Consider the following 13,433-nt stretch of genomic DNA (forward strand, 5'->3'; position numbering starts at 1 on the left):
AGGGTCACAGAGAAATGACATTATTCAAAGTGTGACGAAATCAGTGAATTCTATTTTGACTTGACTGAGTACTTTTTCAGCTTTGAATTAAATTTCAGGCCTCAAACTTCTTGAAGTTGAGTTTGGTCATTTTAATCGCAGTACTGCACAGCTTAACCCCTTACCAAGCATTGTTTTGTCAAAGTTTTATTACACACTTCTATAACCTAAGAAAAGCTCCATTAGTTTGCACTGAAGTCCCTGTAGTTAAAGCATCATAAGCCTTAGTATGTAATAAGCCTGGAATGTTAAGGGTTAATCAAAGTTTCTGACAACAGTATTAGTCTCTCTGGAACTGTCTTAGATGTGGGTTCATACAAATTTAGCTTGAAAATAGTGCTTATTTAGGAGGTTGTGTCGTGGAAAAATGCATTCAGATTGGTGTTCTACAGGGCTCTATAATGGGCCCCCTTCTGTTCTTGTGGTGCATGTTTATTCTGACTGTAATTATCACTTCTATAATTACACTGAGGACATACATTTCAGATATGTTACCAGTTATGATCAACTCTGAATTCTAAGATATCTAAGAGTATTGAAACTTTCTCTGTCCCCAGTCAATTTAACTCTGTTTGCTTTTATCACTATTTTATTTACTATTTTTCTGTCTAATTTTCCTTTGCTTTTATATACCATACCATTTACTTAATTGAATACTTTTATTAATACTTAAAATACTTTTACATTCTGGCACATTTTATTCATTTTAATGCATAGTTTTTATTTTCTCCAACATTTTCATTATTATTATAATTACTACTAATAATAGTAGATCACACTGAGCATATTTCATCTTCAGAGCATTTATTATTTATTATTGTTTACATGTCCAGCATGGATTAAAGACACTCAACAGATGTGACCAAACAACAACACAAATGTATAAAATCTTCAGCTTCTACATCTGAAAAAAATCTAATCACGAGAACGGAATGTTATTAACAAAGTAAAATAAAATAAAAAAAAAAACCTTTCAAAAGTCCTACAATATTTACAAATTCAAAAACAACCAATTAAGATCAATTAAGATCAGGAAATCAACTTAACTGAAACAACAGAAATATAATCATACATTTAATCATTATTAATTAATAAAGATGAGGTTTTTAAAAAGTAACTGCAGCGCAACACAAGTTGCGTGCGAAATTGTCATGACACTGCCTTAACGTTAGTGATCCTCTATTTCTTTACCTGACTCGGTGAGTGGACTGCCACATCTAGTATTAAAAAGCATGGTATTTGGCTCATGAGCTAAGGTGACACTGGCTTCTGAGACAGGGATGCAGGCCCAGACATACCGTCATTCTTGTTGTCTGCTTAACATTGAGACAGATCGTAGTGAAACCATTGGTGTATATGGCACAATGCTGCATCCTCTGACTCTGTCTACTCATCTGATACCACATGGTTAGACGTAACACTGAACATGACACATTTCGCAAGCCACCATGAGATCCATTATTCACTGACTGCAACTGTGGGATGAATGGACAAGTGCCTAATGAGCAGGACAGATGGGTCAGAGACATTTACACTGGAGAAGGAAAGCCACCACCTCTTAAATCACAAAAAAGTGACTAAATGAGAAAGATCACTGATACGAACATATCTGTCACTAAAGCAGGTCTCCTGTCCAAGTGTGGATTAAGCCTGCATGATTACAGTGCTGCTAGAAACAATGCACTGAAGTAGATCGTTGAGCTGCATCTCTAGGAAATATGTTACTAAACCCCCCCAAGGTCACCCACACACAATGCCTTTAAGATCGCTATGCTAGAGTGTGAGCGACGGTGGGAGGATGCTTCCTGGATTTGGCCAAAAGCCCAGTCTTTCTTCCTGTCAGCCAGAAGACAAAATATTCAGGACAATAATGCCCAGAGTGAGAGGGGCCACTGTTGTGAGAGCCAGGTCCAGAACCAAAGTCAAGGAGTGTCTTGAATGCCGAGACTGAAGCTTGGCTGGAAAAAGAGCTGGATTTACTACACCTTGCTGTACACAAACATGTCCAGTTTTCATTACTGATCAGCCATTTTTGGGGTATGATCTTATTTTTTCACACATTTCACCTCCGTGATGAAGGGTTACTGACTGATATGATGCAAAACAGCCACTCTGGGAAAAACCCACGGTTCATGAAAAGCAAGAACAGTCCTTACTAGCAGGCCTTGACACAGCATTTGGTTTCTATTGGATGAGCAAACACAAAAAGAACATCAATCAATTTGCATACCAAAAGAACAGCCACAAGGTCTCTAAAAGCAAGGCCGTAAAGGTGTGGGCTGAGATGAAAGTGAGCTCACATGGGCACACGCAGGGCGAGCGTGGGGGTTTACGTCTGTCTGGATGAGCGAATGAGTCTCCTCTCCCTCCAGATACCCTTCAGGCCTGTTTGTGTATTCCTCATTGATCTGGGCAGGAGGGGAGGGAGAGGCGGAAGAGCTTTTATCTCTGATTAACTCTCCTCCACATCTCCCCAGATGACGGGAGCACAGTGAGACAAGGGGGGGGGGTGCTGCCTGGCAACCGCGCTGAACGGCCTCCATCAGCGGCAGCATGCGGATCATGACTGTCCTCCGTCTCCTCTACCTTCTCAATAATATTTATGAAAGCACTTTCGACTCAACCTCGCCCGGCAAGGCAATATTTATAATACCGCGCTCGTTCGTTCACTTCGCTACGTCTTCAATGCCTTTGCGAAGAGAACTTTTCTCTGCTGGTGGAGGGAGAATAACTGGGATTATTAGAGGCACATCTCAAGTGAGGTGAAGAGCGTTTATTGGCTCTGTCTTGGAATCTGCATAGTGTTACAAGGTTAACACCACAGTGGTTCCCAATCTTGGTCCTAGAGGACCCCTCCTTAGGTGCTTTTCCTGCTCTAACTGAGTTCTGTGGACTGACTGTCTTGCCCTCCTTGCACAGTTTGAAGTATTCCATTATGAGGGTCTCGATGAGGTCAATCAAGTGTGGTGGGGCAGGAAATATTTGACACTAGCACACCTGATCCAGTGAATCAGCTGATTAACAAGCTCTTCCTGAGCTGAAGTGGGTGTGTTAGAACGGAGAAAACACTAAAATATGCAAGGCTGGGGTACTCCAGGACCAGGGTTGCAGTAGACTAAGCAAAGCACCTCGGAGAGCAGTTTATATTTTAAACAAGGATGGCAGGTCCATCTTGCAAAGTCGAGTCACTGGCCTTGTCTGCTCTATGGAATCCTGACGAGTGTGGGCAAACGTGCAAAGTCCAGCTTGGAGCTCCTGAATGGAAGCACAACGGATGCCAGCCACAGATCCTGTTTCCGCTCCCATTCAAAGAATGTGTTTCTAAAATAACCCGTGGCAGAGTGGCCACTGCAACTGCATGCCAGCATGCTCCCATATGGGGACTGCACTTCTGCCTAGCTCTCTACTCTCCTCTACTAGCTGGCCACTCATGCTGCCTCTCTGTGCTCGCTGGACGGTCCTATTCTCCACTTGTGAAGTCGTAATTACAAAGTCTTCGCATTTCAAGTGCTGTGTAGTGGGAAAAGTTTTGAGTTAATTAGTCCTCTTGATCTCTTTTTGGTACCTTTCTAACATTTTACCAATTGTTGACCACAGACACCATCCTTTCCTCCACCACACTGAAAGGATACAGTCAGAAACTATATCATATCCAAAGTTTCCACTTGTAATGACCACATTACCAGGGAACCTGTGTGTGCATGTTTTTTCTTAGTATTTTCAGTAATTCCGACTTCAAGGGACACTCGTGTGCAACTTTTACATATATGCAACTTTACAATAACTCTGATATCTCATGAAGGCAGCATCAGGCCAGACGCCCCTTTATACCTCCCCCACCATCAAAATCAGCCTATCTGTGTAAAATAAGCCTGCCCTGCCTTTGGAATAACAGACTGTAAGCCTCTTCCAGTGGACTTAGCAGATAAGGTTTCTGCAGCTGAAACCCCCCTCCCTTTGAACTTAAACAGATCTCTCTCTCTCCCTCTCTCTCTCTCTCTCTCTCTCTCTCTCTCTCTCTATTTCTTAGTTCCTTTCTCTTCCCTTGTCTGCTCATGCCCCTCGCTCTTGTCCTCTCACCTTTCGGGCAGATGAGAGAGGGATTTCTTTGGTGCTGGGGGGGTTTGTGTTGGGGTTGCTGGAGGTTAGCAATGTTTTCACCCACCTGCTGTTTTAAAAATGAAAGGATTATCTAACAGTCTTTAACAGGGGGGAGAGAGAGGCCCAGTAAGGCTTTTATTTATAATTGGGCCCCCGATAAGCAAAACTTTTGAGTGCTTTTTATTGACTTTTCAATTGGAACGCTTGAGTGGTATGCACTAGTGGTATGGCTTTTATAGCCTTTTCTTCGTATTGTATTGTTTAAAACAGGCCTACACTTGGCAAATGGCTCCTGCATCAACATTTGCTAAAACCCCTCCCTCTGTCCTCTAGTACCTCAAATGTTCCCTCCCATCCCCTGCAGAGCGGTTTCACAGTACTCCGCCTTTGTCCTAAATGAAAAGCACCACGTGAGCTATGCTCCTCTGACAATAAAAGATTATAGTCAACACAGTATCACAGGGCCATAGAGAGAAAGCAACACGCCAGGCAGCATGGGGGAGGTCAGAGGGCTCCTCCTATAGGGGCAAAACCACAGGAAGGCTTTTGGCTGGCAAGACCAAGGCACCATTGTTAAAACAATAGCGTGAGTGGTTTGACTAAGGCAATAAAACGCGTGTGATTTTTGTTCCTCATCATAGGCAAGCGTGGGTAAAGGCAGAGCTCCAGAATGCACAGTTGCGTTGAAAGAGGGGGGCCTATGGCCCTCACCATTTTAACCAGGCCTTTCGTGTTGAACTCTGGCCTGCCCAGTCAGCTAAGACCTGAGTAAAGGGAGCGATTAGAAAGCGATCTCATAGATGGAGAGATTTACATCGTTTCTTCCCTTTTTATATACTGCACACGCTTATCGATTTCTGTTGTCCTGTGTTCTTGCTTTCTCCTCGTCCAGAGCACAACTGCGGAGCCGGACGGCAGTTTGTTATCGTTCCCTGTTGCAGAACAGAGAAACTTCCTCGTTTAGAAATAAAAAGAAATGTGCACACAATACGAACTCAAAAGCAGGAGGAGAAAATCCATGATGAAGAAAGGATAACAATAAAAACAATGTGCAAACTTCCTGATATAAATAGACTACAGTCAACTCATTAGGACAGCACCATGGGACAAAAGAGTATAAGGTGTGTGTTTTGTGTGCGCGCACACATTTATCATGTACATACACCAGGAGGGGGTGGAAAAAAAAGACACGGGAACAGAGATCAGGGGTCAGAGGTCAGTCAAAGTCAAACAGTGAAAAGTTACACCCACTCCTGTAAGGAGCGTTTGCAGTACACCAAGTACTTGGGCGCCCCTTTCCTCTGCAGCGTGTTGATGATGGCGTAGATCAGGCCCAGGATGCACAGCACCAGGACCAGGGGTACAGCCACCATGATGATGTTCATGGTGCGCTCCGTCTCGTCAATCTTCAGCACCACGTCCACTTCGTTCGTCTCCTCTTCTGTCGCCTCCTTGTAGTCCACATCGTTGGTGCGGTCTCGCTCCTTGTCCTTATCTTTCTCCTTGTCCTTGTCCCGCCCGGCGTCTGGGTTAAACGGTGGGCGGTCAGGCCACTTGCGGCCCGGGTCCACGTCCGTGTCTCTGTCTGGGTCCAGGTCCACGCTGCAGCCCATGAAGTCCCTCAGGATGGACTTGGGGTAGCCAGGCTCACTCTTCATACGATGGTTGTCAAACTTCCAGTATTTACTGCCTTTGTAGAAGTATGTGTAGGCTGTCGGGGGAAAAGACAGGGTGTTGGACACAGGCAAGTAGGTGCATGCAAGAGTAATGGAAATGTATGTTGTACATCACCAGTGTTCTTAACTTAACTGATGTGCTATTCCTATCTGGCTGGCAAAATATACTACAGTTGCGGTTAGTATATGTAGTGGGTAACAGTGCTCTCCTCCACACCATGCTCGGGGTGGCCAATATGACAATATTTATTCATATCATGATAAATTCCAATACGTTACATCAAAATACACTTTTCTGAGCATTTAGTGGATGTTATCAGCGAACACCGAGGAACTGCATTACAAAGAGAACATAATAAGGCCTGTTTCTGCTATACTGTCCACTCCTTCACCATGCTATTCTAATAAGTCCTTGGGCTAGACTCCAAACCCTACATTCACCTACTTCTGTAACATGATTAAAGTTTCTTTGGATAAGAGCATCTGCCAAGTGCCATAAATGTTCAAAAGTTTGGAATCACTTGTCATATTAATAATTTCTGTGATTGATATAACAACGGTAACAACACAAAGTTATTAGATATTAAATAACATTGAATATATCTACTTACAAATTTACAGCTCAAAGTTATCAGCCTCAAGATTTGATATCTTTTCAAATATGAGATATCTTGGATATTAATTTCACTTCGTATATTAACTTCACTCTTGGTGTTAAAGAGCTTTCACAGTTATTATCAGTTGTTATCTACAGCTCTGTTCTTCATTCATCTAAAACATATTATTTGTCTACATTATGCATTTTACATTAAAGATGACAGTGTTTTGTTTGAGTGGCAGTCGATGTGTGAAGCAGTTATGGAAATTCATGTGATACATTATGAATTTTACTTCACTTGCCTAGTGTACCATACTAATGTGGACAGCAAAATGGAAGAGTACAGCCAAATGCAACCAGCAGAAACTCAATTATACATCTGACAATTACACCAAAGTGCCCGATGAGAATGACACCATGGCTCTGCCTAATCAATGGTACTCAGGTTAGGAGTGAGAGCTTTTCTCTGAGGTAAGCGCTTCTCATAATGCTGAAGAGACTAGCACAGGACAAAGGGAGAACAATCCTCTTTCTCTCAGTGATGTCATTCTTTCCTCTGCTCTTAACTTAAATTCCCTGATCACATTTCTCTCCCCCTCCCGTCTCTCTCTCTTGCTGATTGACCCTCCTTTTCTCTTCAATGGATTGAGTTTTCAGGCAGTTTCCTGGCTGGCCCTGCCCCCCACTCACCTCCATCATCGCTGAGGAAGGCCCCCTTGGGAGACACAGGCACTGATGAGTCCCATATACTGATGGGCTTAGGGTAGCCTTGATCCACTGTACGCGACTGTTCATTAAAACGCCAGTACCTACAGACAAAGGAATATCAGTTCATCTGTGAATCCTTAAAGCAATAGTTAATTTTCCCTTTATCCCAAATATAGTCAGACAAAACATGCTTGGTGCCCAAAGATTTCTTCTTTAGTTTGCACTTGAACCCTAAGGCTAATGTTGCCAACAACCCTGCTGAGAGCTTCCATTGCTGCTGACCAGCACACTGGCATCCAAACACACAACACATTGTCAAAGTTGGAACAAAACTTCATATCTCCAAAATGGAAAAGCAAGAAAAAAACATGCTTAACCTTTAACGAAAGTTAATGTAACAACCCCCCCCCCCAAGTAATTTAGACTATTTCTGTTGATCTATTCTTCCTGAAAGAGTTTTCAAATTATGCCAAAAAGTAACAAAAATGGAGATACAATATTTTGTCATGACAGCAGAAATATGATAGTTTTTCTAGCACAGAAGTAATGGAAACTAACAGCCACAAGCCCTGCTAGATGAACCAGCCTAGACCAGTATAGCTAGGTACCAGCAAAACCAGCATATATTGAGTTTTGGATGCTTGTATGCTGGTCAGAAACAATAGAAGCTGATATGCTGGTCATTAGTAAAACCACATGTTGTGTTTTGGGTGCTGGTACGCTGCTCAACCAGTATGACCATGGGTGACCAGCTAAACCTGTGCTGTTTTTTTTCAGGAAAAAATGTTCATTTGATGTTAAACTACAGTGATAAACATAAATCACTTATGCTACTCTTAGAAATTTGGTCAGTGGAACATAAGCAGGACTGTCCGTTCACCTGTCTTCTTTAAAGAAGTAGGTGTAGCCAGATGGCTCCCACCAGATAGCGGTCTCTATCTTGTCATAGGGAATATCTCTGCCATAATCCATCAGCTCCTGAGGGTATCCTGGCTCCAAGTTGGCCTCTCGGAACAGCCAGTACTGACTCCCTGTGCAGAACAGAGAAGGAGAGGATGAGTGCGACGTGAACTGAGTGCAACGTGAACACAAGGAAGGAGTTTCTGGCTTGAAAACTATGATGAGGAAAAAAAGGGAGGGAGAAAAACGGCAGTAACGCTTAATAGGCTTTTATGGTGCATATAAGGGGATTTTCCCTAAGGTAGTCATAGAAACGAGTGAGAAACTCCCCTATTCCGTCACAGGCTTGTTTTGCTGTTCACTTGAAAACATAAATAAGCACTGCGTATGACAGCATTACAAAAGATGTAGTAACAGTTTGGGTTTGGTTCCATTCCAGCATTCCAGCATGTGGTTTGACCAACAAAAGAGCCCTGCCCAGCATCTCAACACATACGGAGATTAAGCTATAGGTTTTTTATTATTATGATTATGACTATTATTATGAATTGCATGGCAGACACGGTGGCACCCTCTGGAGAGTCCTAGTTTGACGCAACTGGCCTATATTCTCATCCCTGAAAAGTGCAACCTCTGCATCTGGGGAACCACGGGCTGATGCAACAGCGATGCCTTGCCTCAAATATAACAGATGTTGCCGTCCAAGCCTTTTTGGTCCCCTGGTTTCTTTCTGATGGCAGGCGTCCAAGTTTAAGAAGACCTTGCCAATGACATCAGACGTTTTCCAAATTTCTCAGCAGAAAAAACAAGTTTCAAACCTTTCTCCCTCTCTCTCTCTCTCTGTCTCCTTTTCTTTCTCTGTCTTTGCTTTTATCAGAACAATCCCCTCCAACTCCCCCTTTATTCCTGCAACAATGTTCCGTAATATAAATGAATATGAAAATACAGCATAGATATGATTACGCAGGAAGTTATTAAGATTTCAATGGACGATGACTGCAGGAACAATCAGTTAGGGAAAGCCTGACTGCCGCCAAGGCTGTTTTCGGTTACAGCCTAATGAAGTAATAAAAAACACAATGCAAATGTGGGCCGAACTCTTCACTATTTTTATGTACCTGCGTTTTGCTACCCAGGCAACTGTGAGGCAAAGTGCAATAGCTAAAGCGGCCTCATAAGGGTTTTAGTACCAACCTATAAGTTGCATGGAGTGTGCAATAAAATCTCTATTGCGTCCAACTAGGGGCTCCACCATTTAAAAACTCATGTCCTCTCACTAGCTCTACCTGTAAAATTCATCAGCCTAAGGCTAATAGTTACTTAAGGGAAATCACAGACACTTCCTTTACTAAATGCCATAGATCAAAATGTCCCAATGCAGGAATTAGTCATACACTGGGCATGGCAAACTGACGTAAAGCGGAACTGGCATATGTAATGATTTCCACAACTTGGTGAGCTTTTTACAGCTTATTCTATATATATATTTCTTTGCAAAGCCAAAAGTGACATTTCTATGGAGTTAAGCGAACATCGGTGTGTAAAATCACCTTTGAAAAACACAAATCTGCCGTCATGTCTCTCGTACGCTGCGTCAATATCTCCAGGCAGGCCCCTCCAGAAATGGCCGATGGGCATTGGGTAGTTATCCAACACTCGGTTTCTCCTGACCCTCCAGAACCAGCGACCCTGCAGGAGCGAAACAGAAAGTGTTAGAAAGCGATGAAGGCTGTAGGTTTTCTCTCATGATGTTTATGTCTATTAGTGGTCTTCTTGGCCACAGGAGACACTTCAGATCTCCCGCAGTTGTCAGCGAGGCCCAGAGTTTTGAAGGCTGCTGGTCCTCCTCCAGACCGAGGCCGAAACCAGGCTGGTTTGAAAACCAAGCCAAGCCACATTGTTCTTTGCAACTGCGGTCCAAACACTGAGGGAATACATGTTTCCATGCCTAAAATTGACCAAGCCGTTGTAAAACATCTGTTAAAAAAGTTCTTGGGCAATCGCTGAAACTTGTTAACCAACATATTGAAGCCTGCAGTACAGTAGCACTGTTTTCCACCTGTCACTGCCTAATGCAACATTCCTTTTACGTGCAAAATAGAGCCACACAACATACTGTATGTTGATCACCACTGCAGCACTGGCCTTTGGAATACTAACCAATAACCAAACTGGCCTACAGCATTTTTGTTGCAGTATCACTGAGATTCAAACTCACAATTACCTGATGATAAAACAAAACCTTTTTTATTATGTCACTGGGGAACCCAATGTCAGTAACTCCCTCTTCATATTAGAATAGCACAGCAAATCTGGTAACGCAAAACATCAAAAATAACAAAAAAGAGAATAACATAAAAGAACCATTTTTATGAAAAGACCTATTGAATACTTAGTTTAATAACCAAAACAAAGAAAAGACCTGACAATAATATCTGGTTAGCCAAAAATAAACACTTACATATAACTTAAGTATAAAATTAAGTAAAATATCATTAAAATATAAAAATGTATTGGCCAATCTCAGGATTTTCTGCTCCTTAAAATCAGCACCAGCCACAAATTTTTCATTTTGGCCGGAAGTTGAAACAGCTTCGATTGTAAAACTGAATCATTGATACACATTTGACCTCTTTTTCGAGAGTCTTACATGAGAAGGCAGGGAGGGGCGATGCTTATGCTACGAACACACCCACCCTTTAAGTGACTGGCCTTTTATTCTGAAGATCTTATAAACTCTAGAGGTTGTAACTTTTGAGTGTTTAAGTTATACTAGAGAACTTTATGTATCTGAGTCAATCCACTATGTGTAGTATTTTAAAGCTCTGTAGAATCAAGGTCTTTTTAAAATATCTTGATCTCAGAATTAAAAATCACACAAAAGAAGAAACAATGCTTACACCTTTATATTGTGATACTCTAAAATGTATCGTATTTTGGTGGAAATCATAAAATTTGTGTATTGTCACATGCCTAATCAAGACATTCACACAACTGGTTAAAAATAATGCAGACCAATTTTAAACCACACAAACTGTTAATGTGTTTTTGATATATTGCAAGGTGCAATCTATGGCCCCCCATCATGCAGCTTCCAAGAATGAATAATTCTTGGATTGGTTGTAAGATTCCTCATACTTACAAATCTCAAAAACGGTTCTTTTAAGAAACCATCCATTCAAAGGTTCTTTAGGGAACCATAGGTGATTCTTTTATTGCCAAGGATTATTTTTACATACTGCACACACTCTGCATACAAGTCCTTATCCACTGCATGTGGGGCCTACGAGGAAGCCCTTTGCATTTCTCCTCTGTTTTTTGGGCTCCGAGCCAAGACCTTTAGATTACTCCAAACCTGACCCAAATTAAAGCCAGCGCCAAGCCTGCAGCCAGCAGGCTCTAAATTTAACCCATCCACTCCAGCCGTACCTCTCCACAAGCCCTGTACACAGACAAGACACATTATACCCTAAAAGTCAGAAGTCACTGTTCCAGGCTTGCAGAAAGCAGGAGGCCGTGTTCTATTAAGCTCAATATGGCCAAAGACCCACCTGACTCGCACCGCGCAAATTATTTTGCAAACCTTCAAGGGTCCTTTCAAATGGTGCAGATACAGTCAGCTGGTGGGTGGTCACTCTCTCAAGCTTGTCTGAATCCAGAACAGAAATGCATAATGAAACCACAGCACAAGATAAAACAACAATCCTTCCACAACGCTGCTGTTAACATCTGCCAGTGAATCTTCCAGAAATATCACGTGTCTAATTAGCTCTGGGTTTAGCCTTTTTTCATTTGTGTTATTGGCTTTTTTAAAACATCATTTAAAACAACAATCATTTAATGTGACAAACGTTAGCAAGTAGGCCACAAGAAGTCACCCTTTCACATGGATATGAAAAAGGGAAGAAATGAGGATTACAGAGCTCTAGACTCAAGAACATGAGGCTCCATTACAGTAAATGCTGTTCATTTGGTGACTACAGAGTTATTACGTAATCCGTGAACTCCCGAAAGACCTTTTCAGCACAGTAATCTGAAACTCCTTCCCACTTCTTGTTGTTAAACTCATGAAGGCTATGACTTTGTAATTTAACGCTGAGGCTGGCTTAACATGTTGAAACTTTAGTTTGCTTGAAACCTACAGCTCAACTGCACTTGAGTTGCATAATGTAAAGCATCCTGCAACTTATTCGAGACTCAGCCGCAACAGTTGTAATGTCTCAACTTTGTGAAAAAAGTTTCTAATGTAGTGCTACATAAAATGACTGGAGTTTTGTCCCGCCTGGGGCGATACTGTAGCACACATATCTAGACACATTAGCGGCCCACTGCTTTCTCAGTGTGTGGCCAAATGCTGCCGACCCCAGAACAGAGCAAATGATAAGAACTGGGAAAGTTCAGCCATAAATGCTAGCTAGAGAGAGATGGAGAAAACCTAAAAAAAGAGCAAGGAGGGAGCGCACAACAAAAAACGGAAACTTGCTTAAAAAAACAGAAAGAAATGAAGAAACGAAAGTGCACAATTTTTCTGGATACCAGAGGGCCAAAGTGCAGTAGGGGTTATTTAGCCAGTTCTTTCAGTCTACCTGTACACTTAGGCTACAGATGGCTAGCATAATGCTAATGTACTACGACACACTGGCTTGTTAACTAGCTAACTAGCTAGCAGCAGAGACATCACAAAGGACGAGACCGGTCACTGGTTGAAATATGAATGGCAAAGCTCATAATGCTCAACATGGCGTTTGTCTGTGAAGGTCTATAGAGAAAGTATCACCCTTTAAGAAAAAGAGCCAATCAGCTTGCAGATTACACTGCGATCGAGGAAAGCCCACCCTTGTTGTCAAGATCTGTGCAAGCACAGCAGCCAGAGCAACCCGAAAAAACATTTTTTGAGCGTGACTGAGCCAAACGCTACAAACTATTCATGAGATTTTTGTCAGATTTCAAATATGTTTTTTAAGACGGTACTTTGACCTTCGTTTAGAGTTTTTAGGTCTCTGCTCATTCAAAGAAATGGGAGTTTAGTCTTGTATGGCTGGAAATAACTGCCCCGCGGTGTTGCAAGTGAACAGACTTTCCTATAAGGACTTTGCTAGCGGTCACTCTTCTCAGACAAGTTACAGTGTATTTCACTTGTTCACGCTCATGTGTTTTAAAGACATAAACCGTGTTTATTGTTTTTCCAAAATATCCATCCACTCACTGTAACTATGATAGTAGGCGTAATCGCTGTGGGGTCGTGGTGGGGTGGGGGGGGGGTTCACTGTGGTTGTAATGGACTGGTCTAGACAAAAGTCCAGGGCTGAATGTAGTTCTCAGTCCAGCCCTGAGCTCAAGTCTGTAATTTTTGCCTCCACAAAACAAGGGGAGATACTAAATGCTCCCACTGGGCTTGCATACCCATGGTG

The 13,433-nt window shown here is 42.2% G+C and overlaps 1 protein-coding gene across 1 annotated transcript in view; it reads right to left on the reverse strand.

The window, feature by feature from the left end:
- Positions 1–5,146: 5,146 nt before the first annotated feature.
- mmp15b (matrix metallopeptidase 15b) overlaps positions 5,147–13,433 on the reverse strand; it is a 35,993-nt gene continuing 27,706 nt past the window's right edge. Inside the window, exons 7-10 of the mRNA XM_036585843.1 lie at positions 9,573–9,711; positions 8,003–8,153; positions 7,105–7,223; positions 5,147–5,851 (exon numbers count right to left, since the gene is read on the reverse strand). Of these exons, the coding sequence (XP_036441736.1) occupies positions 5,382–5,851; positions 7,105–7,223; positions 8,003–8,153; positions 9,573–9,711 (879 nt within the window). The 3' untranslated portion in view covers positions 5,147–5,381. The remainder of the gene's footprint in view (positions 5,852–7,104; positions 7,224–8,002; positions 8,154–9,572; positions 9,712–13,433) is intronic.

The sequence above is a fragment of the Colossoma macropomum genome, unplaced genomic scaffold (genome assembly GCF_904425465.1).
Source record: "Colossoma macropomum unplaced genomic scaffold, Colossoma_macropomum, whole genome shotgun sequence".
Classification (NCBI taxonomy): domain Eukaryota; kingdom Metazoa; phylum Chordata; class Actinopteri; order Characiformes; family Serrasalmidae; genus Colossoma; species Colossoma macropomum.